Source organism: Nerophis ophidion, linkage group LG09 (genome assembly GCF_033978795.1).
Source record: "Nerophis ophidion isolate RoL-2023_Sa linkage group LG09, RoL_Noph_v1.0, whole genome shotgun sequence".
Lineage (NCBI taxonomy): Eukaryota > Metazoa > Chordata > Actinopteri > Syngnathiformes > Syngnathidae > Nerophis > Nerophis ophidion.
Window position 1 is genome coordinate 16,170,188 of NC_084619.1, and position 23,389 is coordinate 16,193,576.

The window sequence follows — 23,389 nt, forward strand, 5'->3', positions numbered from 1 at the left end:
TGCTTCTTTTTTTTTGTTTTTGGTGGACGGCACCATGCGCAATTAAGTGTAGCTCTAATGGCCCTAAATTGACTCAGCAACACCACCTGTCGTGCAATTTATGGGTGTGCCGAGGGCAAGTGTGTGGAATACTACAGCCAAAAGTTTTTGAAGAAAATAGTTTTTATACTTGCTCATGTTTTTTTACTTCAGAAATTATCTTTACTTGCCAATTGTCTGCGTGAGTAAAAACCTTGTGTGTTTGGAGTTTTGGAATTGATTTTACTCCTTAAGTAAATGCATTAATTTTGTCTTTATGCTCATTTATTTCTGTTGTAGGTGTGTACGGATGAGGAGTGACAACCCTTGTCACCTTTGGAATTTGCGAGTGTGGACAAGTAGACGTCTGGGCTGAAGACTCTTATTTTCAGTGTCCATTGAGCGGTTCTTTCTTTGTGTATCTATGGACTTTATGTATATATTGTAAGAATAGCATCTACATTCATGCTTGTATAAACAATATTGTAAAGTAATTATTGACAACGTTGTTGTTGTCACCGACCTGTGAAATGGCATTGAACTTTACTGTTTTGTTGTTTTTTTTAACTAATGGGTGGGGTGGGATTGGGGGTGGTACCAAACCGTATGGCACTTTTAAACTGTTTACCCAAGGTGGCAGTTAGTTGAGTGGAGGAAGGAAGAATTTTATTTCAGTGGAATTTTTTAAGGGGCTGAAAAACTTTGCTGATCAAATGGAAGGATCGCCGCTTTGTCCTTTTTATGAAATGAACACCATCCAAATATTCAAATGAATTTATTTCTTTGTCAAGTGTTCCAGGAAGGATTTGTTTCTATTCTTTATTTCTTAATTTTTGCCGAGGAGTAAAAGTCAAGTCGTTCAAGTGACCGCGGTGCAGCCCTGATGAAGATGAGGAAGAAGGCCTGCCTCCGCTCACTGCTGCTCTACACACAACTTACTGTACACACTCAACACGTGGTCCTCTGCTGCTCTTAGTGTTTGCTATGTACAAACAATATTAATAAAACATTTGTTTTTTATTAAAATAAAATGGGCTTGCTTATCATTTTGTAGTCCTACGTATTAGACATATCACACCAATGAAGTAACTTTGATTTTTGCCTGAAAATGTTCTGTCTGGCACCTGAAATCTGAGAAAATTGGACACTTTTGTGGTTACACCAAGAGCCCACGAGATGGCAGCAAAGTGAGACGCCTTAAAGGCCTACTGAAACCCACTACTACCCACAAAGCAGTCTGATAGTTTATATATCAATGATGAAATATTAACATTGCAACACATGCCAATACGGCCTTTTTAGTTGACTAAATTGCAATTTTAAATTCCCCGCAAAGTGTCCAGTTGAAAACGTCGCGGTATGATGACCCGTGCGTCTCGGGTTGTAGTGGACATTTTTTTCCAGCCCGATCCGAGCTATAAGTAGCCTGCTTTAATCGCATAATTACACAGTATTCTGGACGTCACTATTGCTGAATCTTTTGCAATTTGTTTGATTAATAATAGAGAAGTCAAAGTAGAAAGATGGAGGTGGGAAGCGGTGTATTGCAGCCCCCTTTAGCCACACAAACACAGCCGGTGTTTAAAGGCCAACAGTTCACGAATGTGGCAAACTGGCGAGTGTTGGAGAACAATATTTATTGCGCTTAATGACACTGGCCTTGAAATTTGGTGAAATATAATAGTACCTTTTAGCAACAGTATTTCAGTTTATCAATATTTTAAGATACATTTTACGCGTTTATCGCACTAAAGAGTCCTTTGTGTGAAAGCTGTGTGGAGAGCGTATGTAAAAACCAATAAAATACTAAATAATGTTCCTACAAAATGCACCTATCGTATGTTTCGGAGTATAAGTCGCACCTGCCGAAAATGCATAATAAAGAAAAAAACAAAACATATTTAAGTCGCACTGGAGTATAAGTCGCATTTTTGGGGGAAATTTATTTGATAAAACCCAACACCAAGAACAGACAATTTAAAATAAATAAAGAATAGTGAACAACAGGCTGAATAAGTGTACGTTATATGACGCATAAATAACCAATTGACAAGGTGCCTGCTATGTTAACGTAACATATTATGGTAAGAGTCATTCAGATAACTATAACATATAGAATATGCGATACGTTTACCTAACAATCTGTCACTCATAATTGCTAATTCCCATGAAATCTTATACGTCTAGTCTCTTACGTGAATGAGCTAAATAATATTATTTGATATTTTATGGTAATGTGTTAATAATTTCACACATAAGTCGCTCTGGAGTATAAGTCGCAACCTCGGCCAAACTATGACAAAAAACTGCAACTTATAGTCTGAAAAATACGGTACCTAGGGTCTGGAATGTAACCCCCGCGATAATGGAGGGAACACTACCTCAAATTATTGTCCCCTAGTTTTTTGACCCGCTGTACTATCAAATGTCCACTAAGAGGGGCCCAAACAAACCAAATGTGATGACCTTCATGGGCTGAAAATCTATCCAAGTTAGTAAATTATTCAAACAAACAAAATGACATTTTAGAAATATTGCTTGAAAAGTGTTTTTTTTTCTAAGCTTTGTCAGATATGTTTTATTAGTCAGTGTTATTGAGTCACACAGTGGCATTTGACGTGACAATGTTGGAGCAACGTGACAAAGTTTATAGCTCCAGTACACAACAAACATAATAATCGTGTGATTTTGGTCTGCTGTGTATGTTATTGTACACTACGATCATAATAAGGGAGGAATATTTGACACGGATTTGTATGATTTCATAGTTATAATTTTGAGTCGATGAAGGTGACGTTTTGTTCATTGATTGGTTTAGTCACACTTTCATTGATGGATTCCCTATTGGCAACTCCTCCATCTGCTTCCTTCTCTTTCTGCCCTGTCACACGCACACACAAAACACACACCTCTAATGAGTTAACAGAAGCATCTTCAAAGTTGAAAACATGACCATGAATTGATTAACGCGGACCCCGATTTAAACAACATGGAAGACTTATTCGGGTGTTACCATTTAGTGGTCAATTGTACGGAATATGTAATATACTGTGCAATCTACTAATAAAAGTTGTAATTAATCAAAAACCATGGACTCACATAGTTGTCTGTGCAGGACCAGTTTGGGTGCATCTGGCTGTGAAGCCGTTTTTCCACATCTGCTTGCTGGTAATATTTTTCCTGCTCGGGCTCTGACAGAGACTTCCACTGTGGACACATCACACACTTTAGTTCATGGTTACTGTCTATGTTTGTTAACAGCGCCACATGTGGGTGTCATTTTCATTCACCTAGTTATCTATCCAAGATGGACGTAACAATGATTCAATCCGAACCCAAATTTCTTTAACTTGCCAAACACCAGTGGCCAGAGTGCACATCTTTATGTAATTCACAGGAGTTTGTTGAAAGCACAAAGTAAACTAACTGAAGACTATTGGTAATCTTTGAGGGATTAATGATAAGCTGTATTTCCACAAAATAGAAATTTGTCGTTTCCTGTGTCGTTGCCTTTGAAGTAGCTCCCTTTCATTTCAACTTGCAAAAACAAACAAATCAAACATATGATGTGATGCCTCAAAGAGATAATCATGCTAAACTAGATGAAGCAATTCATGAAGGAATTGCGTGTGAATACTCCAATGCTGAAGTTGAACTGCAATCCTGGATATGTTTTTAAATTGTTGAAGTAGGGCACACGATATCCAAATTCCCAATTTTTTTTCCGGTTTCAGGTTTTTTTTTTTACTCAAATCTTTTTTTTTTTTACAATTACAATTTTTTTTATAGTTTCAAATCTTAGTTTTTTAGATTCAAAACTTATTTTTCACAGGGTTTTTTCTTGTTTCAGATTTTGAATGGCTGCCACGGTGGAGTTGTTACATTTTTTTTCCTTTTGTTTCTTGTATTGAACAAACAAAATCTTGTTATTTTCAATACTTTTATAACGCCACCGTTTGACCAATTAGAAAGTCTGTGAGTGTGTCACATCCAGGTTGCCAGTTACGCACCACCCTCTTCATCAAACCACTGCCACTGGTAAAATGAGTAAACACGTCAGACCTCAGTAAATCTAAAAAGCCTAGTTACGCTCCTCAACTTATTCATGACAAAGTCAGAAAACATTTTTTCATCAAACGCCAAACTTGCTAATTTCCTCCATGATAAGTAAGTAAGGCATTTACGTTTTCTTATTACTTGTAATAAATAGAAATTGACATTTTGTATGTAAACTATATTGTCCAATACAGTCTATGATCTTGTCTAACATATAGGCTAACGGAGAAATATATGCCCGTTAACATGTATGTCGATGTTTTCATCCAACTGACAGGGCAAACTATATTTTCCACAAATAAAACCCATGTATATATGGGTAGTGTCAGTGCCTATTTTGTTATCAATATGCTGATATGCCGAGGAAATGGGTTCCAACATTAGCACGGCTAATTGTGGTTTCTGGTACTGTATGTGCATCAGGCACATATGGGGTGATATTTGCTTGGCAAAATATAATGCACTACATGTAATGATTTTCTACTTTGTGTATTGACAGGGTAGTAGGCTATAACGTGGTTTATACGTAACATGAGTTGGCTCATAGAATTGCACTCTGCACTGAAAGAAGGTTATGTGCGTACATGGAAGAGAATACAGGTTGGATGCAACATGGAGTTATCCTAAAAGAAATGTTGCGGCAATTTTAGTGTTGGCCTTGGCTTGCCATCAAAGTAGGCTTATGCAATACATATCATATATAACTATATATATAATACATTTCGATGGTGATCCGTGTGGTCAAACTCCACATTTTTGCAGAATAATACCAACAATCAGTCCCTACTAAAATATTACTGTGTAACTTTACAAACACATTTGGCTAATAGACATCAGTAAAATGTGACATATTTACTTAGTAAACCATATTGCGAGAATCATAAACAAGAGAAACCTTGTTGATTGCCATTTGAAGTACTTTAGAGTAGGGTTCGGATTTTGGTGCGCATCTGGCAATCTCAATCATGGAGAGTGGGAGGGGACTACAGAATTGTTGATTAAGATTGCAGTACCATTTCTGGCCAGATTAGTACTTGTGGCTCCTTTTAAACAAATTTGGCCCATGAATCTGATTCTGATTTCTGATATTTTTTTCAGATATAGACTTTTTGCCCACATTTTGAATGGGGCGTGTGCCATCAACTGAGGGGTGTGGCAACATGATGGAACTTTTCACCCTAATTTAGCTCCACACGACGGCTTCTCTTCTGGTAATAAGTTAGTAACAAACGTTATATTTATGAAACTACCAATTGTCCTATAATGAGTATAGACCAACTGTATATATTTCTCACAATGTAAACACTCACCATGTGACCCAGCACCTTATTAGCCACAGCGCTGTCACGGATATCAAACTGAGCCATGACCTTTAGCCTCTGCTCTTGCCTGAAGATCATGAAGGCATTTGGGGGCTTTTTAATGTAGGCCTTGTTGCCGTCCTGAACGTCGCGTTTCCTCCTTCGACTAAGACACGGAAAAAAATGTTTAAGTATAAATGAAGAAAAGATCTTTCAGACACAGTTAAAATATAAAACCTAGTTTCCAACCTTTTCTCACTGAGGGCCGCAAACTGAAAATTTTTATATGTATTTTTTTTTCGAAACCAATACAATTTATAGATTTTTTTTTTTTTTCAATCTTTAGTGCTCTCCTTGGTCCCAAGGACCTGAAAGGGTTAAAGTCATAAAAATTTTACAAAAAATTCATATATTGATACTTTTATTATTTAATGCTAATATCTCTGGATAAACTCCAGGTTGCTCTCTTGATATAAAGAAAACATTTTATTCCTGGTTTATGCCCTTTTTGTAAAAGAAAATAAATTGTTGAATGGCAAAAATACACATTATCTAAAAAAAAATTCAACGATTTTGTGAAGAATTTAGAGACTTGAACAGGTCAATAATTCCTAACACTATTGATTTTAATTGATTATTGATTTTGAACAATGACAGTTTACAAAAATTAATAAATACAATTCTTGAGGATCCAAAAGGGCCCAACTCAAAAAAGCATTAAAAAAGGTCACACATTTGTTAAGTCTTTTTACTTTTGACACTTAAGACCAAATCTAAATTTGTCTATTATAAGTTTTTAATATTATTTTGTCACCCTTTTGGTTTTTTTATGCCCTTTTTGTTTACCTTTATTTTTTATATGGCAAACACAAAAAATATACAATATTTCCCCCCAAACATAATTGAAAGTGGAATGTTTATTCCAAAGACATGCACCTGCGGTTAGGTTGATTGGCAACACTAAATAGGCCCTAGTGAGTGAATGTGAGTGTGAATGTTGTCTGTCTATCTGTGTTGGCCCTGCGATGAGGTGCGACTTTTCCAGGGTGTACCCCGCCTTCCGCCCGATTGTAGCTGAGATAGGTGCCAGCGCCCCCCGCGATCCCAATAGGGAATAAGCAGTAGAAAATGGATGGATGGAATGTTTAATGTTAAGTAATTGGAGCTCTGCATATGTCAAACATTCACAAAAACATTGATTTTGACTTATTATTTAAAAACAGCCTGCAAGTATCAGAGTCAACATTGCAAAATTGTCTTGTAACATTTTTAATTGCACTTTAATATTGTTGTATTTATTCTTTTTACTAGTATTTTAATAATGTGCCATGGGCCGTTAAACAATTAACTGTGGGGCGCTTTGGACACCCCTGATGTAAATGGTCAAGAATATGGTTCACATTTGTGCTTTTTTCTTAAACATACTTTGATGTGAAGACCTTTGTTGGGGGAGAAGGATGATCATTTAGCTGCATTTCAACAAAAGGCCATGTTGTACACGTTGGCAGGGTCATCGGAGGTTCTTCAAGGCACTGCTGGAACACAAAAAGTAGCAGCACTCATACAAACAGAATTGAGTCAGCGGGTCTCCATTTTTGGCCAACGACAAGGTTCTTGTTCATACTTGGTACGACATGTCAGACCGCTCCATAGTGTTTCCCTGGTTGTAGAAGTCGCCCGAGGGGCCGTGCTCCTCACTTCCTGCCAACAAAGTGGACAATGGCGGGTCCTCAGGGTCAATAGGTGTGGGTTGTGGTGGATGAGGTTGACGGTCTCCCAAATAGCCCATCTCATCTTCAGGCTCGTAGAGCGGCATTAAGAGCTCGTACCACTTCATCTCCTCCACGGAAGCCTCACTTGGCATCAGCTCCATGCTGTTTGGGAGCACACAAATTTGTACAAATTGGTTCACAGTCAGCATTTCATTGGCCACAAACACGTTGAGTCAGCTAAATCTTGTCTCATCTGAGCACATAACGTTTTTCCAGAACTTCATTGTGTGTCTTGTTGAGAAGGACCCTAATGGTTTTCTGCTGTGGTCCTAACTCCATTGACATCATTAACCAGCTCACCCATGTTTCATTCAGAGTTCTCTTGTTGATTGACATATTATTTCAAGAAATTAAATACAACTTAATTTACAACCTGTAATGTTTTCTTTGGATTTTTGTTAGTATTCTTTCCCTTTTGGTAAAACAGGAGTGTCCGTGTCTTTATGAGGGAGTAAACTTACAAAATAGGCAGGAAAAATAATTGACCTCACTGTAATGTACATCATTTCAGAATCTACATTAACTATAGTATCTACAACTTGAATCACAGTTAATGACATCACAGTACTCACATCATCCACTTTGATAAGTTGCGTTGAGTCAACTCAAAACAAACAGCATCATTGAAATACTCACCAGTTGTAATAACTAAATGTTTAGTTAGCTCACTTTGACAGCTATTCACTTCAGTTGCTCTGAAAACCAGATTGTTGACTAAAATAACACATTTTTGGTGGGTGGTGACTTGTATACATGTCACATGTTTTCAAAGATGTCTTTGTAACTGTTCAATGGTTGCCATGGTTACAGGCTTTGTCATCTCTTGATAATGATTGCACATATTTTCAGCCTTCATAATTATCTCTTTGAGTAACGCTAAAGTTTATACAGTTATGGATTTACGTCATCATCACGCAAAAAGCGGTCATTAACGATACATTTACAGTGATTGGATAACTCTGAATGTTGTTTTGCACTATTTAGTTAATAGTGGACCATTTGTGACATCACAGATTGACAAACGTACCTTTGTAGGGATTTTAATATATGATGTCCGCATATCTCCTCCTGTTAGCTGAAGCCTCCCGTGTCATTCCTTCTCCTCTCGGGCTTTCCCACCTGTTCTGATGTCGACAAAATAAAAATATTTACGTTTTTATTTGTCTACAACATTTTACACGGGACTATTTTGTCAAACTGTCACACAAAGGTGGATTACCATTAAAGCCAGGCGGAAAAAAAATCACTACTACTTGGTTTGAGGGACTACAAGAAAACGTCAGAAAAATATTTATTTTAGTCTAATCCTGGCATAGGATATTTGTCACGTAAACACGAATGTGGTACACGGTAACTTCTTCAACCTTTTGTCAACAAATTCGTATTTTATCTTATCTTATCTCACAAGTTAACAACAAATACCAACACAATAATATATAAAGTGTTTATATCTTGAGTGGGACAAAGGGGAGATCCCAGCTGTGATTAATGTCTTTATGCATTAATGAAGGTTGAATATAGATAGATAGATAGATAGATAGATAGATAGATAGATAGATAGATAGATAGATAGATAGATAGATAGATAGATAGATAGATAGATAGATAGATAGATAGTACTTTATTGATTCCTTCAGGAGAGTTCAATATATTGTGGGCACTAAGTTGTATGTCTTACCCCAGAAGATCCAAGAAAATATGAAGTTTGTCTGTTTTTTTCTCGTTAAATTAAGACTTTAGCTTTATTTTGCAAAGCTTTGCAGTTAAACGTATTTTCTACAATTTACCGTGAACCAATAAATAACGAGCTACGGCCTGAAAATGGCTCCTGTATCACACTTTGAACACCTCTGCTTTTATGGCTCTTTGTCAGCGTTGAGTGTGTGGCGTGACGTTTGAGAGCAAACTTTATCCTCGTCGACTACTTGTTAGCATTTTTTGTCCCAAGCTAATGATGGTAATTAAGGAGTGAAGGGGAGTAGTTACAGTTTGTAGTTGGTCCTAGTCAATATATTACAACAGTCAAAAATGTTGAGCCCAAATTAGAGGAAAAAGCATTCCTGAGTGTAAAAATGCATACCTACTAGGGAGCAGCAACGTGTATTCATGTTGGCAGGTCTGCGTATTTATTCTGTCACACAGTGACAAACACATTGATTGAAAATCCTTGTCAAGACTGTTGCTTTCTGCTTCCCTTTTCGTTTGCCTTGTAACAGGCAGGCACACACACACACACACACACACACACACACACACACACACACACACGATTCCATTTTTTTTTTTAAATCTTTCCCATCCAAAATGAATTGGCCATTTTTCTAACTTCCACATTTCCCACATTCTTCAACCCATTCCACCATTGGGGAACTTCAAACTACCATTTTACAAAGTTCAAACAAATTCCCTATTTTCCTGAAATTCCCCAATACCATTTACTACTTCAACATTTCTTGCCAGATTTAAACAATTCTAACACTAACCAATGCAGCTCATTCAGGACATTCATGCTCCTAATAATTTTTTTTAAACCCCGCTTTTCCCAAAATTTCCAATTTTCTAGATAGTTCCCATTGAAATGAATGGGACATTTTTCCCAGTTGCACAATTCCCACATTTTTCAACCTATTCAAACCATTCCAACATTAACACGTTCCACTTTGATTGATTGAAACTTTTGTTAGTAGATTGCAAAGTACAGTACATATTCCGTACAATTGAACACTAAATGGTAACACCCGAATAAGTTTTTCAACTTGTTCAAGTCGGGGTCCACGTTAATCAATTCATGTTAAAGGCCTACTGAAACCCACTACTACCGACCACGCAGTCTGATAGTTTATATATCAATGATGAAATCTTAACATTGCAACACATGCCAATACGGCCGGTATAGTTTACTAAATTGCAATTTTAAATTTCCCGCGATGTTTCCTGTTGAATACGTCGCGGAATGATGACGCGTGACGTCACCGGTGGTAGCGGACATGTTCTCTTAGCACCGATCACGGCTAAAAGTAGTCTGCTTTTATCGCATAATTACACAGTATTCTGGCAAACTGTGTTGCTGAATCTTTTACAATTTGTTCAATTAATAATGGAGAACTCAAAGTAGAAAGATGTTGGTGGAAAGCGGTGTATTGCAGCCAGTCGGCTGTAGCAACACAAACACAGCCGGTGTTTATTTGTTTGTTGTGAAGCTTTACCAAGGAACAGAGCGGTCGAGCGAACATGGTTCTCTACCACAATTTTCGGTGAGAAAATCGTGGTAATAAGTCGGCTCTTCCCTCAGAGACACTGGCGGTCACCACACCCCTCCGACTTTCAGGTACGACCATATAATCTCACTAAAACACTAGTAACACAATAAGCAGATAAGGGATTTTCCAGAATTATCCTAGTAAATGTGTCTAATAACATCTGAATCACTCGCACTGCCCCCGTCTTTTTTTTCTTCTTCTAGTCCTTCACTCTCACTATCCTCATCCACAAATCTTTCATCCTCGCTCAAATTAATGGGGAAACTCTCGCTTTCTCGGTCCGAATCGCTCTAGCTGCTGGTGGCTACGATTGTAAACAATGTGAGGATGTGAGGAGCTCTACAACCAGAGACGTCACACGCACATTGTCTGCTACTTCCGGTACAGGCAAGGCTTTTTTTATTAGCGACCAAAAGTTGTGGACTTTATCATCGATGTTCTCTACTAAATCATTTCAGCAAAAATATGGCAATATCGCAAAATGATCAAGTATGACACATAGAATGGACCTGCTATCCCCGTTTAAATAAGAACATCTAATTTCAGTAGGCCTTTAAAATGCCGACTCAACCTTGACATTCAAACTTACACTTTCCCAAATTCCAAACCAAATTCCGGTTTCCCTGGAAATTCAAACTCTTCAACACTGACACCATTGCAACATTTAAACCATTCCAGCATTTAAACAATTTCAACATTTAAGCTATTACTACATGTACCCAACATTCCATTAGAATTTCAGTTCAGCATCAGCTCTTCAACATTCAAACCATGCTGACTTTCAAACCATTCTTACATTTATACTACATTCTGTCAGCATTTTAGTTCAACTTCAGCATTGGAGCATTCACACGCTCTTTTAGTTGTCATCTGTTGTTGCTACTTAGGACATCCTGGAACACATATTGTTATTGTTCATAAAAATTGTGGTTTTAGTGTTTCTGTGCTCAACAGATTTATAAATCCACAGAAAAATAATAGGTTTACAGGTACTATGCATTTATCAATTACAAAAAAAACATAGACGCTTTAATTCGTCGACGTATTTAAAAGTAATAAAAAGTATTTCTCAAAAGCAACTTACACATACCTAGCTAGCGCGCTAGCAATAGCTGCTAATGTTAGCAAAAGTAGACATGATTCATCGAACTAAATTGTTTTTAAGTTAAGAACTTAAACTTACCTCTAAATCTCTTGGGTTCATATTGGCCTCCAGGACGTCTGGAAGTCGATATAGAAGCAGTAATATCCACATTATTGAGCAGTTAAAGGTGACAACATTGTAATGAAAACTAAGTATTCTGTCCAAAATGGCGTCACGTACAGAGTACAGACTAAAACCAACTACGAACTCCGAATAGATAATAGTACAAAAATAAAATGTTAGAAAATATAAAGTGATTTAGTAGAGTTCATCAACAGGTCTTTCAAGCATTCCAGGACCACCAGCGAATCCTATAGGAGAAACACATTTCCCAAAAACCCTCTTAAAGGCCTACTGAAACCCACTACTACCGACCACGCAGTCTGATAGTTTATAAATCAATGATGAAATATTAACACTTCAACACATGCCGATACGGCCTTTTTAGTTTACTAAATTACAATTTAAAATTTCCCGCAGTTTCTTGTTGAAAACGTCGCGGAATGATGACGCATATGTTGACACGTGCGCTAGACGTCTCGGGTTGTAGCGGACATTTTTTTCCAGCCCAAACCAAGCTATAAGTAGTCTGCTTTAATCGCATGATTACACAGTATTTCTGGACATCTGTGTGGCTGAATCTTTTACAATTTGTTCAATTAATAATGGAGAACCCAAAGTAGAAAGATGCAGGTGGGAAGCGGTGCACTGCAGCTGCATTTAGCATCACAAACATAGCCGGTGTTTACTTGTTTAATATTTCCGAAGGTGAAGCTTTACTATGGAACAGAGCGGTCAAGCGAACATGGAGCCCGACCACATGTCAACCAGCAGGTTTCGGTGAGAAAATTGTGGTAATAAGTCAGCTCTTACCGTAGACATGAGCGGAGCTTGCGTCCTGCTGCAGCTGTGTGGCTTCCCTCAGAGAAACTGGCTGTCACCACACCGATGGCCACACCCCTCCGACTTTCAGGTACCATATAATCTCACTAAAAGACTACTAACACAATAGGTAAATAAGGGATTTTCCAGAATTATCCTAGTAAATGTGTCTAATATCTGAATCGCTCTCACTGCCCTCGCCTTTTTTTTTCTTCTATTCCTTCACTCTCATTATCCCCATCCACAAATCTTTCATTCTCGCTCAAATCAATGGGGAAATTGTCGCTTTCTCGGTCCGAATCGCTGTAGCTGCTGGTGGCTATGATTGTAAACAATGTGAGGATGTGAGGAGCTATACAACCAGTGACGTCACGCGCACATCGTCTGCTACTTCCGGTACAGGTAAGGCTTTTTTATTAGCGACCAAAAGTTGCGAACTTAATCGTCCATGTTCTCTACTAAATCCTTTCAGCAAAAATATGGCAATATCGCAAAATGATCAAGTATGACACATAGAATGGACCTGCTATCCCCGTTTAAATAGGAAAATCTCATTTCAGTAGGCCTTTAATAATACACATGCTGATTAAAATATATAAACCCAAATTCTGTCACAGATGTTATTTAAATTTTAAGCATTTCAACTTAAAACACTGTAAACCTGTTTTGAAAACAAATAACTTCAAATCAATTCAAGTACAAATCTTAAAACTGACCTAAATTAAACAATAACATGACTGGAGCAGCTAAAGAGCCATAATATTTATATTACCTATTGACTCTTATTCAGATGACTGGCAGGGAAGAAAACATTATAAAAGTGTTAAATAAGAGTATTAACTGTAACAGGCCATGTACTGTATATAAATAAACATCATTATACAATTGTATACAAAATTACATGTATTCTATGAAATAGTCATTAAAAGACACACAACATGTTACATATGAAACAGTAATTGATAGGCATGACTTATTTGAAAGTCATATTTTATGTTTGTTTGTCCAAATGTGGCAATGTTATAGTTAAATGCCATCTTCTAAGGAAGGTCCACTTTATTTTGGAAAGCAAACTCCCAGCATTTTGCTTTGGGTCTTCAGGTAGCACACGTTGCAGCAGCAGCAGTGCATTCACAAAGCTGGGAACTAGCAGCTGTGCAAAGACTGGCTTCCTTAGTTGTTGTGTTGATTGTCCCCTTGCTGATATTCAGCTGACCTTTGATTTTGGACATTTGCTCCTTCCTGAAGATCATGAAGGTATTTGGTGGCTTTTTAATACAGGTCTTCTCTCTGCTTTCCTGGACATCACGTTTCCTATTTTGACACAAACAAAAGAAAGAAGTATAAATCATTGAATGGTTAAGAAAGCACCCTACAAAAATCCACATAAATTGTAAACATCTACTAAAAGTGAAATGAAAACTATTTAATACCCAGCTCTTACTTTGATATATAGACCTTTGTGGAGGTAGGAATATATGTGTGGGTTAGAGTTGCACTCCGACATCTTTGGGGGTACTTCAAGACACTGCTGAGGACACAAAAACAGGTATGGAGTCAAACTGTGTCCATTGGTGAGACGTATTAGTGGGTTCATGTCCAGGTAAGATGGCTGCATGCAACTGGAATAAGTTAACTCGTCACCCAGGTAGCCTATATAATTTTCTGTTAACATTGTTAACATGGGTAGGTCGTCTGGGTTAACCAGAGGAGACGGTGGTGAATCATTGTCCGGGGCGCCCATCTCCACCATGTGTCCAAGCAGTGGCATCAGGAGCTCGTACCAATCTGCCTCCTCTCCAGTAACCTCTCTTGGTGTCAGCTCCATGCTGGTGCAAATATGGAAATTGCTGTAACAGACACAAACAACATCTTTATAAAATTTCTAACCATATTCACAGTTCTTATAATTACAGATAACACAATAAACTAACATTCCAAATGTTTTGAAAACCAAAATCATCACAATACTCACCAAGAAGTCTAACTAAATGTCTGGACATCAAGCTAAAATTTCGTTCACCTTCAGAGGTGAGATTTTATGACCACAAAACAGTGACTAAATGAACCAAAAACTTTATGATGGGTGTGATTTATACTGTCTAGGACAGATCATAGCGCTTTTCTACCTTCAAGGTACTCAAAGCGCTTTGAAACTATTTCCACACTCACCCATTCACACACTGATGGCGGGAGCTGTCATACAAGGCCCTAACCACGACCCATCAGGAGCAAGGGTGAAATGTCTTTCTCAAAGACACAACGGACGTGACGAGTTTGGTAATAGGGAGGGAATCAACTAGGAACCCTCCGTTTGCCTGCCCGGACACTCTCCCAACCGCGCCACGCCATCTCACCTGTCACCAAATACCTATTTGAGTAACGGTCATGTTTATACAGTTACAAATTTACATCTTCATTATCTTCTAACCAGCGGTCGTTATTGATACATTTACAGTTATTTTGCCTCTGAATGTTGTTTTGCAGTATTTAGTTAACAGTGGATTATTTGTGACATCACAGATAGACAAACGTAACTTTGTAGGGATTTTTAAATATTGATGCTCGTCTCATGTTCTCTCACCTGCTTTGATGTCGCCAAAATAAAAGTATTTACGTTTTTATTTGTCCACAACATTTCAGATGGGACTGTTTTGTCAAATTAGATAATACAAAGTTAGATTACCACTAAACTCAGATGAAAAACAAATCACTACTAGGTGGTTTGAGGGACCACAAGAAAAGGTGGGAAGAATAATTATTATTTTAGTCTAATCCTGGCATGCACACTTTTGTTCTTAGTTTAAATAACATAAAACACGACAGGATATTTGTCATGTAAACAAGAATGTGGAACTTCCTCAACCTTTTGTTAACAAATTTATATTTTATCTTATCTCACAAGATAACAATAAACAAGTATAAAAAAACATTTACAGTGTTTATATCCGAGTGGGGCAAAGGGGAGATCGCAGCTCTGATTATTGTCTTTATGCAATAATGAAGGCTAAATATATTGTATGCATTAAGTTGTATAGTCGGTGATGTCTTACCACGGAAGATCCAACAAAATATGAAGTTTATCTGTTTTTTTCTCGCTATGTCATCCAGGGTTCTGCTTGGCTAAGCATTTCCTTCACACACTGTCGGTCATTAAGGTCTTCCCTGTACCACTTCCCCAAGCACTTCACAGGTTTCTCTTGAACAGTTGGGATGATGTTCTCCCTGATCTTGAAGCGAAACCAGTCCTGATCACGCCCTTTCTTCAGAACTAGGCTTTTGGATTTTGCCGATTTGAACTCCATCCTTGCCCAATTGGTGAGCTCAATCAGGTCCTCCAAAACTCATCTTTCTTCTGGCACTGATGGTAAGGTTGTCCATGAACGCTCTAATGGGCAGCATCTGGATTCCGCTTGCAAAGACTGCACCTCGACATAGCTTCTCTGCCGACTTGAAAAAAGGATTCATCACTGCAGAAAATTTAATCACTAAAATTGTGCAGCCAGTGACAATGCCTACTTCTAGTCTGTGCCAGTTGGTGGTGAATTCTCCGCAGGTGAATCGCATGTTGAATCCGTCAAAGTACTGACGCAAGAGTTTCTGGAATTCCTCTGGTATGTGGTATGTCTTCAAAGTCAGCTCCGCTAACTTGTGGTGTATCCTTCCATAGGCGTTTGATAAATCAGGCCACATGACTGCTAGGTCTTCGCGGTTCCTCTTCACATCCTCAATGATCTTGGAGATTACGCTGGCGTGTTTGAGACAGCCAGATACCCCTGGAATGCCACCTTTCTGAACAGTACTTTATTTATTCCGTCAGGAGAGTTCCTTCAGGAAAATTACAAAGAATTATCACAGAAGTATCCATGTAACCGTTGTCCAACATAAAGGTGGTCAACCTCTTCACCAAAATCCCAAAGAAGAGCTTAACCTCCACATTGAGGAGGGAGATGGTACGGAATTGCTTAATCCCTGAAAAATGTTCTTCATTACGGATGAAGCACCCCTCAGCCACCAGCCATTCATCAGCAAGGAAGTTTCTTCCTCCATGCCACCGTCAGTAGCTTCCAGAGTCGTTTCCTAAACCTTTCGCAATACTTGTAAACATTGTACGAGATGCCGTTCGGCCCCGGGGCTGATTTTCCTCTGGCCTTCTTGAGGAAGCTGTTGACTTCCTGCCAGCTTGGTTCCTCCGCCTTGAATGGAATAGATGGTTTTGTATATGAGGTAATACAGCAGTTTACTTTGTACATACACATTCACAGTGTGAATATAATAACCATGTGACCTAGGACATTATTGGCCTCGGCGTTGTTACTGATATTCAGCTGAGCTTTGACTTTTGACTTTGCTCCTTCCTGAAGGTCATGAAGGCATTTGGTGGCTTTTTAATATAGGCCTTCTCTCCACCCTTCCAAGATGTCATGTTTCCTCTTTTTACAAAAACAAACAAACATATAAATCATTGAATGGTTAAGAAAAAACCTTCCAAACATGCACCTATATTTCAAATATCTACTTTAAGTGAAATGAAAATGATTTAATATCCAACACTTACTTTAAATTAGAGACCTTTGTGGAGACAGGAATGTATTTATGAGTTATAGTTGCACACTTCTTGGGGGTACACTTCAAGACACTGCTGAGGACACAAAAACATGTATGGAATCAAACTGTGTCCATTGGTGAGACGTTCTTGATCACAAAAAAAGACGCAAAATAAAAACATTGTCATCCGACCTGAGAACTTCTGGTCTATTTTGTGGGTTAACTGATCTTAGTGAACTTAAATTTCCACCATGAAACTTGCTTAACAAGATGTGTTTTTATTATCAAACACTTTCTACGCTAGACCAATTTGCTTATTGTAAGTAATACATAATAAAATCTGACATATTTTGTACTTCTTAATGAACACTCCAATTAAATCCTCTGTTCACTTAACTGCCGAGTGTAAAGTGAGTGAGTGTGTGTGTCAAAGTTCTTACCGGTGGTGTGGGAGCATGCAGGTAAAGGACAGGCAACTCAGAGACCGTGTACTGATGGTTCATGTACTGTGGAAAAGAAGGAGGAATTTGATATATTCCCTCAAATAGTTTTATTTTTTAATTGAATGTTTGTTTTTTATACTCTTACCTGCTTGGTAACATCATGTTCAGGTAAGATAGGTGCATGCAACTGGAGTAAGTTAACTGGTCATCCAGGTAACCCATGTCATTTTCTGTTAACAGGGTTAACATGGGTAGGTTGTCTCGGTCAACCAGTGGAGGCGGTGGTGAATCGTTGTCCAGGAAGCCCATTTCCACTATGGCAGGGCCCAAATTTAACCAAGGCAACTGTTGCGACCGCCCTCGTCGTTTGCCGTAATTCCCTAAAAAAATTGACCAGCATGGTGACCGTTATATTGACCGCCCTTCACTTTTTACTTGTTAATGGACTAGCGATGTAACAGTAAATGGTATAATGATAATTTGGGATAAAAATTACAGATGGTTAGTAATGCCGTTTAATTTTTTAATTTCCGAAAAAACTTTATTTATTCATGCATTTTAGGAAACAAACAGTCAGGCGCATGTGCACTAGCATCGTTTGGCTTGACAATCATGGCGTACAACTACACAGACTTTGCTCCGGAGATTTCCCCTCTGAGTAAAAGGAGCCAAGCGCTTGCTTTAACGTCATTTTCCCCCCGCTTCCTGACGTGTGTTTAAGAGCGCACTGCTGTTGGATGGCGACAGGTGTGGACAATATTGGAAACAAACACACTTGTCCCAACACTAAAAGTATACAGCGAAGTTGAAAAACTATTTGATGTTGCTTTTATTTTCCTAATACAGCGTCTATCAGCTGCTGTGACTGAGAGTTACGTTGACAATGCAACTGGTACGTTATCTTGCCTCTTCTCTTATTGTTGTATTCTCAATGAGAACCAGGCGGCTGTAGATAGACTGACTGAACACGTATAGTAACTGTAAAATGTATTACAGAGCTGTTGTTTCTTATGTCCCTTCCAAAGGAGCCCCTAATGATGTGCCAGTATATTCTATAGAATCAGAATCAGAAAAGGTTTTATTGCCATTGTTTGAGAACGGGTTCACAAACTAGGAATTTTACCTGGCGCAATCGTGCAACATAAAATAAATATAATACAGAATAGAATAACATGAGCTGTAATTGAGCTATCAGATCTTGGTATTGTTCACGTGTCTGATGGCCGAGGGGAAAAAACTGTTCAGGTGGCGGGAGGTGTGGGTCTTGATGGACCGTAGTCTCCTGCCTGAGGGAAGAGGGGAGAATATTTTGTTTCCAGGGTGAGAAGAGTCAGCTGTGATCCGACAGCCATGCCTCCTGGTCTTGGAGGAGACCAGGTCCTGGAAGGGTGGGAGTTTGCAGCCAATCACCTTCTCAGCAGCACGTACCATGCGCTGCAGTCGATGCTTGCCAGATTACATTTATTTAATCAAATTCAAAATGGTTACCCAATGATTGCATGGATGCAGTTTGTCACAACCATTTGATACATTTTCTATTAATATTTCTCAGATTTTTAGGAAAGGTCATTCAAAATGACTGGTTCGAGACGCTGGAACTTGGGGCTGCCTCTGCAAGCAGCAGTGTGTCTGCAAGCAACTGCTGCATCTGCACCAATCCCGCGTGAGTGAGTTTTAAAGATTACTGGAGGTATCAGACTACCAGTCATATTAAGAATTGATTAGAAAAGCGCTATACAAGTACAACCCATTTATTTATCATTTATTTATTAATTTTACACATTATACTTTATGTGCCACGTGAGTCGACAATATTCTTTTCCTCTGTATACATGAGGGCATGAACGAGGACCCTTCAACTGGCAGATCTAGCACCTCTGGTCAGTGACTGTATTAAATGTGTTTTTGTTATAATCACCAACATTATATGATTAGATTTTATTTTTTTGTTTTTCCTAAAGGCACATCATGAGGAGAGGACTTTGAGGCGAGTTTGCAGTTGTTCACCATCAGTATCATGAAGAAGCAGAAGGATGACCCCCAAATCTTCACAGCACCACTTCGTGCCTTTCTGAAAACCTACAATAAAATTAATGAAAGCTCCATCGTATCAGCTTTGCATTGTTTTGGTAAGGTTCCACAGTTCAAAGCTAAACATCTACGTACAATCACCAGCGATTGCCAGAAAAAATGCAGCACTCGGGGGGGAGGCGTGCTTTGATTCCTGGCTGACCCACGAATGCCTCAAGAAAGGACCATCATTATCAAAAGGAGAATCTTCGCAAAAAAAGTGCACCTCATTCCATGGCTAACTGTATAGAGGACAACACATTTTGGTGGTCATCACTAGGGATACAATATGTGGAAGGAGAAGCCAGCCTTCTTCTCACTTAGGTAGAAGATGTCAGGAGATGTCAGGAGTTGTATTCTTGTTATAAGGGTCTTAATGTAACTGGGGAAGAGGGGGGATATTGGGGGAAACTTAAGGTGCCGACCGAGATGCTGGTGGAGTATTACTCAGCCATCATCGAGTCCATCCTCACCTCCTCCATCATCGCGTGGTTGCCCGGCACCACAATCCAGGATAAGCATCGACTGTGGCGCATCGTACGTGCTGCTGAGAAGGTTATTGGCTGCAGGACCTGTTCTCCTTCAAGACCAGGAGGCGTGTGGGTCGGATCACAGCTGACTCTTCTCACCCTGGACACAAACTATTCTCCCCTCAGGCAGGAGACTAGGGTCCATCCAGACACACACCTCCCGCCACCTGAACAGTTTTTTTCCCTCGGCCATCAGGCACATGAACAATAACAAGATTCGATAGCTCAGTTACAACTAATTTTATTACCTATTCTGTGTTATATCTGTTTTATGTTGCACGATTGCACCAAGAAAAAATCCTAATCAGAGCAAAGCATTTTTGGTTGGAAAAAAAAGGGATAAAAAAGTAAAATACAGCACTATGTCATCAGTTTCTGATTTATTAAATTGTATAACAGTGCAAAATATTCCTTATTTGTAGTGGTCTTTCTTCAACTATTTGGAAAAAAAGGATATAAAACTAACTAAAAGCTTGTTGAAAAATAAACAAGTGATTTCAATTATAAATAAATATTTCCACACAAAGAAGTAATCATGAACTTAAAGTGCCCTCTTCTGGGATTGTAATAGAGATCCATCTGGATTCATAAACTTAATTCTAAACATTTCTTCACAAAAAATAAAATCTTTAACATCAATATTTATGGAATATGTCCACAAAAAATCTAGCTGTCAACACTGAATATTACATTGTCGCATTTTTTTTTTCACAGTTTATTTACTTGCACTCATATTTTGTATTATTCAATAAATATATTTATAAATGGTTTTTGAATTATTTTTAGAATATTTAAAAAAAATCTCACGTACCCCTTGGCATACTTTCAAGTACCCCCTGGGGTACGCGTACCCCTATTTGAGAACCACTGAAGTAGGGATCCACCTCGATTCACACTCCATTTCAGTAGGTGGCGGTAATGCACACCAGAGGGTTGCTTGCCAACCGCCATTAAACAAAAGAAGAAAGAAGGTCACGCGTCACGAAATACGTCTTTGAGTAACGGTCGAGTTTAATACGGTTACAGAATTACGTCATCATCTCCAAACCAACAGTCATTAATGATACATTTACATAGCACTCACAGGACACAAGGTGCACGTATTTGACGCTCAAACAAACCGCCAAACATCCACTTTTAGCTCCATCAACCTGCACCGAACATGTCCTCGAAATGCCCCAAGTGTGACAAGGTGGTCTACTTTGCTGAGAAAGTGTCATCGCTAGGCAAAGACTGGCACAAGTTGTGTCTCAAGTGCGACCGCTGCAACCAGCATCTTAACGCCGGCGGACACGCAGAGCATGACGGGAGGCCTTACTGCCACAAGCCGTGCTACGCTGCCCTCTTCGGGCCAAAAGGCGTGAACATCGGCGGCGCCGGCTCCTACGTGTACGACACCCCGGCCAACAACATCAACAACATCCCAACAACTGGCGGGGACTCCTCGTCCTCCAGAGCGGAGGAGAAGACCTTTTCAGGCAAGCCTCTCTCTAAGGCTGGCAGCATCACCACCTTCTCCGACCTGTGTGCCAGATGTAACAAGAAAGTGTACTTTGCCGAGAAGGTGACATCACTGGGCAAAGACTGGCATCGCCCCTGCCTGCGCTGTGAGAGGTGCGGCAAGACTTTGTCCGCCGGCAGCCATGCACAGCATGACGGCCAGCCGTACTGCCACAAGCCGTGCTACGCCGTGCTCTTCGGGCCCAAAGGCGTCAACACGGGCGGCGTGGGCAGCTACATCTACGAGCCTGCGCAGTGATTGCCCGCGCTATTTTTGACGAGCAAAGACTAAAGTGCTTGTTTTACGTCCCAAAATGTGGAGAGTATTAGCCGTGGTGTGTTGTGTATAACTGCACCCTCATTTATGATTCCTGTCATTTCAACACCTTGAAAATAAGCTGTAACATTTTTCTCTTGTTATTGATCGTAACAATCTCGTTGTTTGTATTCCGTTAGCTGCTAACGACTTTTACTGTATTTTGTTTATTATTATCATTATCTGTTGTTTCATCTTAAGACACCTTGTAACTCATCTAAATATTCATTTTAATGTGTTTCTGTACTCGACAGATTGATATCTTGTATAAACAATAAATCCACAAAAAATGATACATTTAGTTATACTGCATTTTTCCCATTTTTCAATGACATAAAAACGACTGACGCTTTAAATTCTCGATGTATTTAAAAGAAATAATATTTGTTCAAAGCAAGTTACACAGACCTAGCTAGCGCGCTAGCAATAGCTGCTATAATGTTAGCAAAAGTAAACTTGATTCATCGAACTAAAATTGATTCTAAGTTTACATAAACTTACCTCTATATCTCTTGGGTTCATATTGGCCTCTACGATGTCGGGAACTCGATATAAAAGCAGTAAACCCCACATTAATGAGCAGTAAGGGTCACAAAAATGTAATGAAAACGAAGTATGCTGTCCAAAATGGCGTCACGTACAGACTAAAACCAACTACACACTCCGAAAAGTTAATAGTACAAAATTAAAATGTGTTACACCTAGTAAAACATCCATCCATTTCTACCGCTTATTCCCTTTTGGGATCGCGGGGGGAGCTGGCGCCTATCTCAGCTACAATCGGGCGGAAGGCGGCGTACACCCTGTACAAGTCGCCAACAGAGATAGACAACGTTCACATTCACATTCACACACTAGGGTCAATTTAGTGTTGCCAATCAACCTATCCCCAGGTGCATGTCTTTGGAGGTGGGAGAAAGCACACAGAAAGATCCCGAGCCCAGGGTTGAACACAGGACTTTGTATTGTGAGGCAGACGCACTGTCCCCTATCCACCGTGAACCCCAGTTAGTAGAATATATAAGATTATATAGTAGAATTGACCAACATGTGGCCCAAGCTTTTTAGGAATCCTATAGGAGAACCCCCCCCCCCAAACCCATAGTAATACACATGTTGATTAAAATAAATAATTACAAACTCTGCTACAGAAGTTTTTTGTATTTGAAACATTTCAACGTAAACACAATACAACTGTTTTGAAAATAACTAACTTCAAAATAATTCAAGTACACATCTTAAAACTGGTATAAATTAATAACAAGCAATAATATTTGTATTACCTATTGAATAGAAGAATAGAGTAGAATGGACTTTATTGTCATTATATTTGCATATAAAGGGATAAAAAAAGACTCCAACTTAAGGTGCGGTAATGGAAACAAATATGGGATAAAAATAAATTACACAATAAGTAATAGAGATAAAAAAATAAGTATTGAAAAAAACAGACTATGAGCCAATAAAAATAAGCAATGTTGTACAATATACAAAATACTGTACAATATAAAGAACAAGACAAAAGTACCGGAGTAATTACAATCATTGT

At 38.8% G+C, this 23,389-nt stretch overlaps 3 protein-coding genes and 2 long non-coding RNA genes across 14 annotated transcripts in view; 3 read left to right on the plus strand and 2 right to left on the minus strand.

Annotated features, from left to right (window-relative positions):
• map3k4 (mitogen-activated protein kinase kinase kinase 4) overlaps positions 1–1,049 on the plus strand; it is a 53,747-nt gene extending 52,698 nt beyond the window's left edge. For all 3 annotated transcript variants that reach the window (XM_061910412.1, XM_061910414.1, XM_061910413.1), the window contains one exon: positions 319–1,049. In XM_061910412.1, coding sequence (XP_061766396.1) covers positions 319–339 — 21 coding nt within the window. In that variant the 3' untranslated portion in view covers positions 340–1,049. The remainder of the gene's footprint in view (positions 1–318) is intronic.
• Positions 177–12,495, minus strand: LOC133559070 (transcription factor 7-like 2). Of its 6 annotated transcripts, none has more exons than XM_061910418.1 (7): positions 12,425–12,495; positions 8,175–8,271; positions 7,000–7,249; positions 6,801–6,910; positions 5,385–5,541; positions 3,118–3,225; positions 177–2,899 (listed from the first exon to the last, which is right to left on the minus strand). In XM_061910418.1, exons 3-7 carry the CDS (start codon positions 7,246–7,248, stop codon positions 2,837–2,839), a joined length of 687 nt encoding a protein of 228 aa, XP_061766402.1. In that variant the 5' UTR covers position 7,249; positions 8,175–8,271; positions 12,425–12,495; the 3' UTR covers positions 177–2,836. The 6 variants fall into 6 exon arrangements, with proteins under 6 accessions (XP_061766402.1, XP_061766401.1, XP_061766403.1 ...); XM_061910417.1 differs by lacking the exon at positions 12,425–12,495 and adding an exon at positions 11,591–12,092; XM_061910419.1 differs by lacking the exons at positions 8,175–8,271; positions 12,425–12,495 and adding an exon at positions 11,591–12,092.
• LOC133559074 (uncharacterized) lies at positions 12,108–19,087 on the plus strand. Its single transcript, XR_009808085.1, has 3 exons — positions 12,108–12,244; positions 12,320–12,524; positions 18,985–19,087. It is a non-coding gene; the product is annotated as an uncharacterized LOC133559074 (long non-coding RNA).
• On the minus strand, positions 12,849–22,697 carry LOC133559073 (uncharacterized). 3 transcript variants are annotated; one of them, XR_009808083.1, is made up of 7 exons: positions 22,342–22,697; positions 17,570–17,804; positions 17,422–17,487; positions 16,992–17,072; positions 14,078–14,283; positions 13,878–13,964; positions 12,849–13,747 (listed from the first exon to the last, which is right to left on the minus strand). It is a non-coding gene; the product is annotated as an uncharacterized LOC133559073 (long non-coding RNA). The 3 variants fall into 3 exon arrangements; XR_009808084.1 differs by having other exon boundaries at positions 13,878–13,961; positions 16,992–17,075; XR_009808082.1 differs by having other exon boundaries at positions 16,992–17,075.
• On the plus strand, positions 20,934–22,144 carry LOC133559072 (cysteine-rich protein 2-like). Its single transcript, XM_061910421.1, has one exon. It carries the CDS (start codon positions 21,187–21,189, stop codon positions 21,781–21,783), a length of 597 nt encoding a protein of 198 aa, XP_061766405.1. The 5' UTR covers positions 20,934–21,186; the 3' UTR covers positions 21,784–22,144.
• Positions 22,698–23,389: the final 692 nt, after the last annotated feature.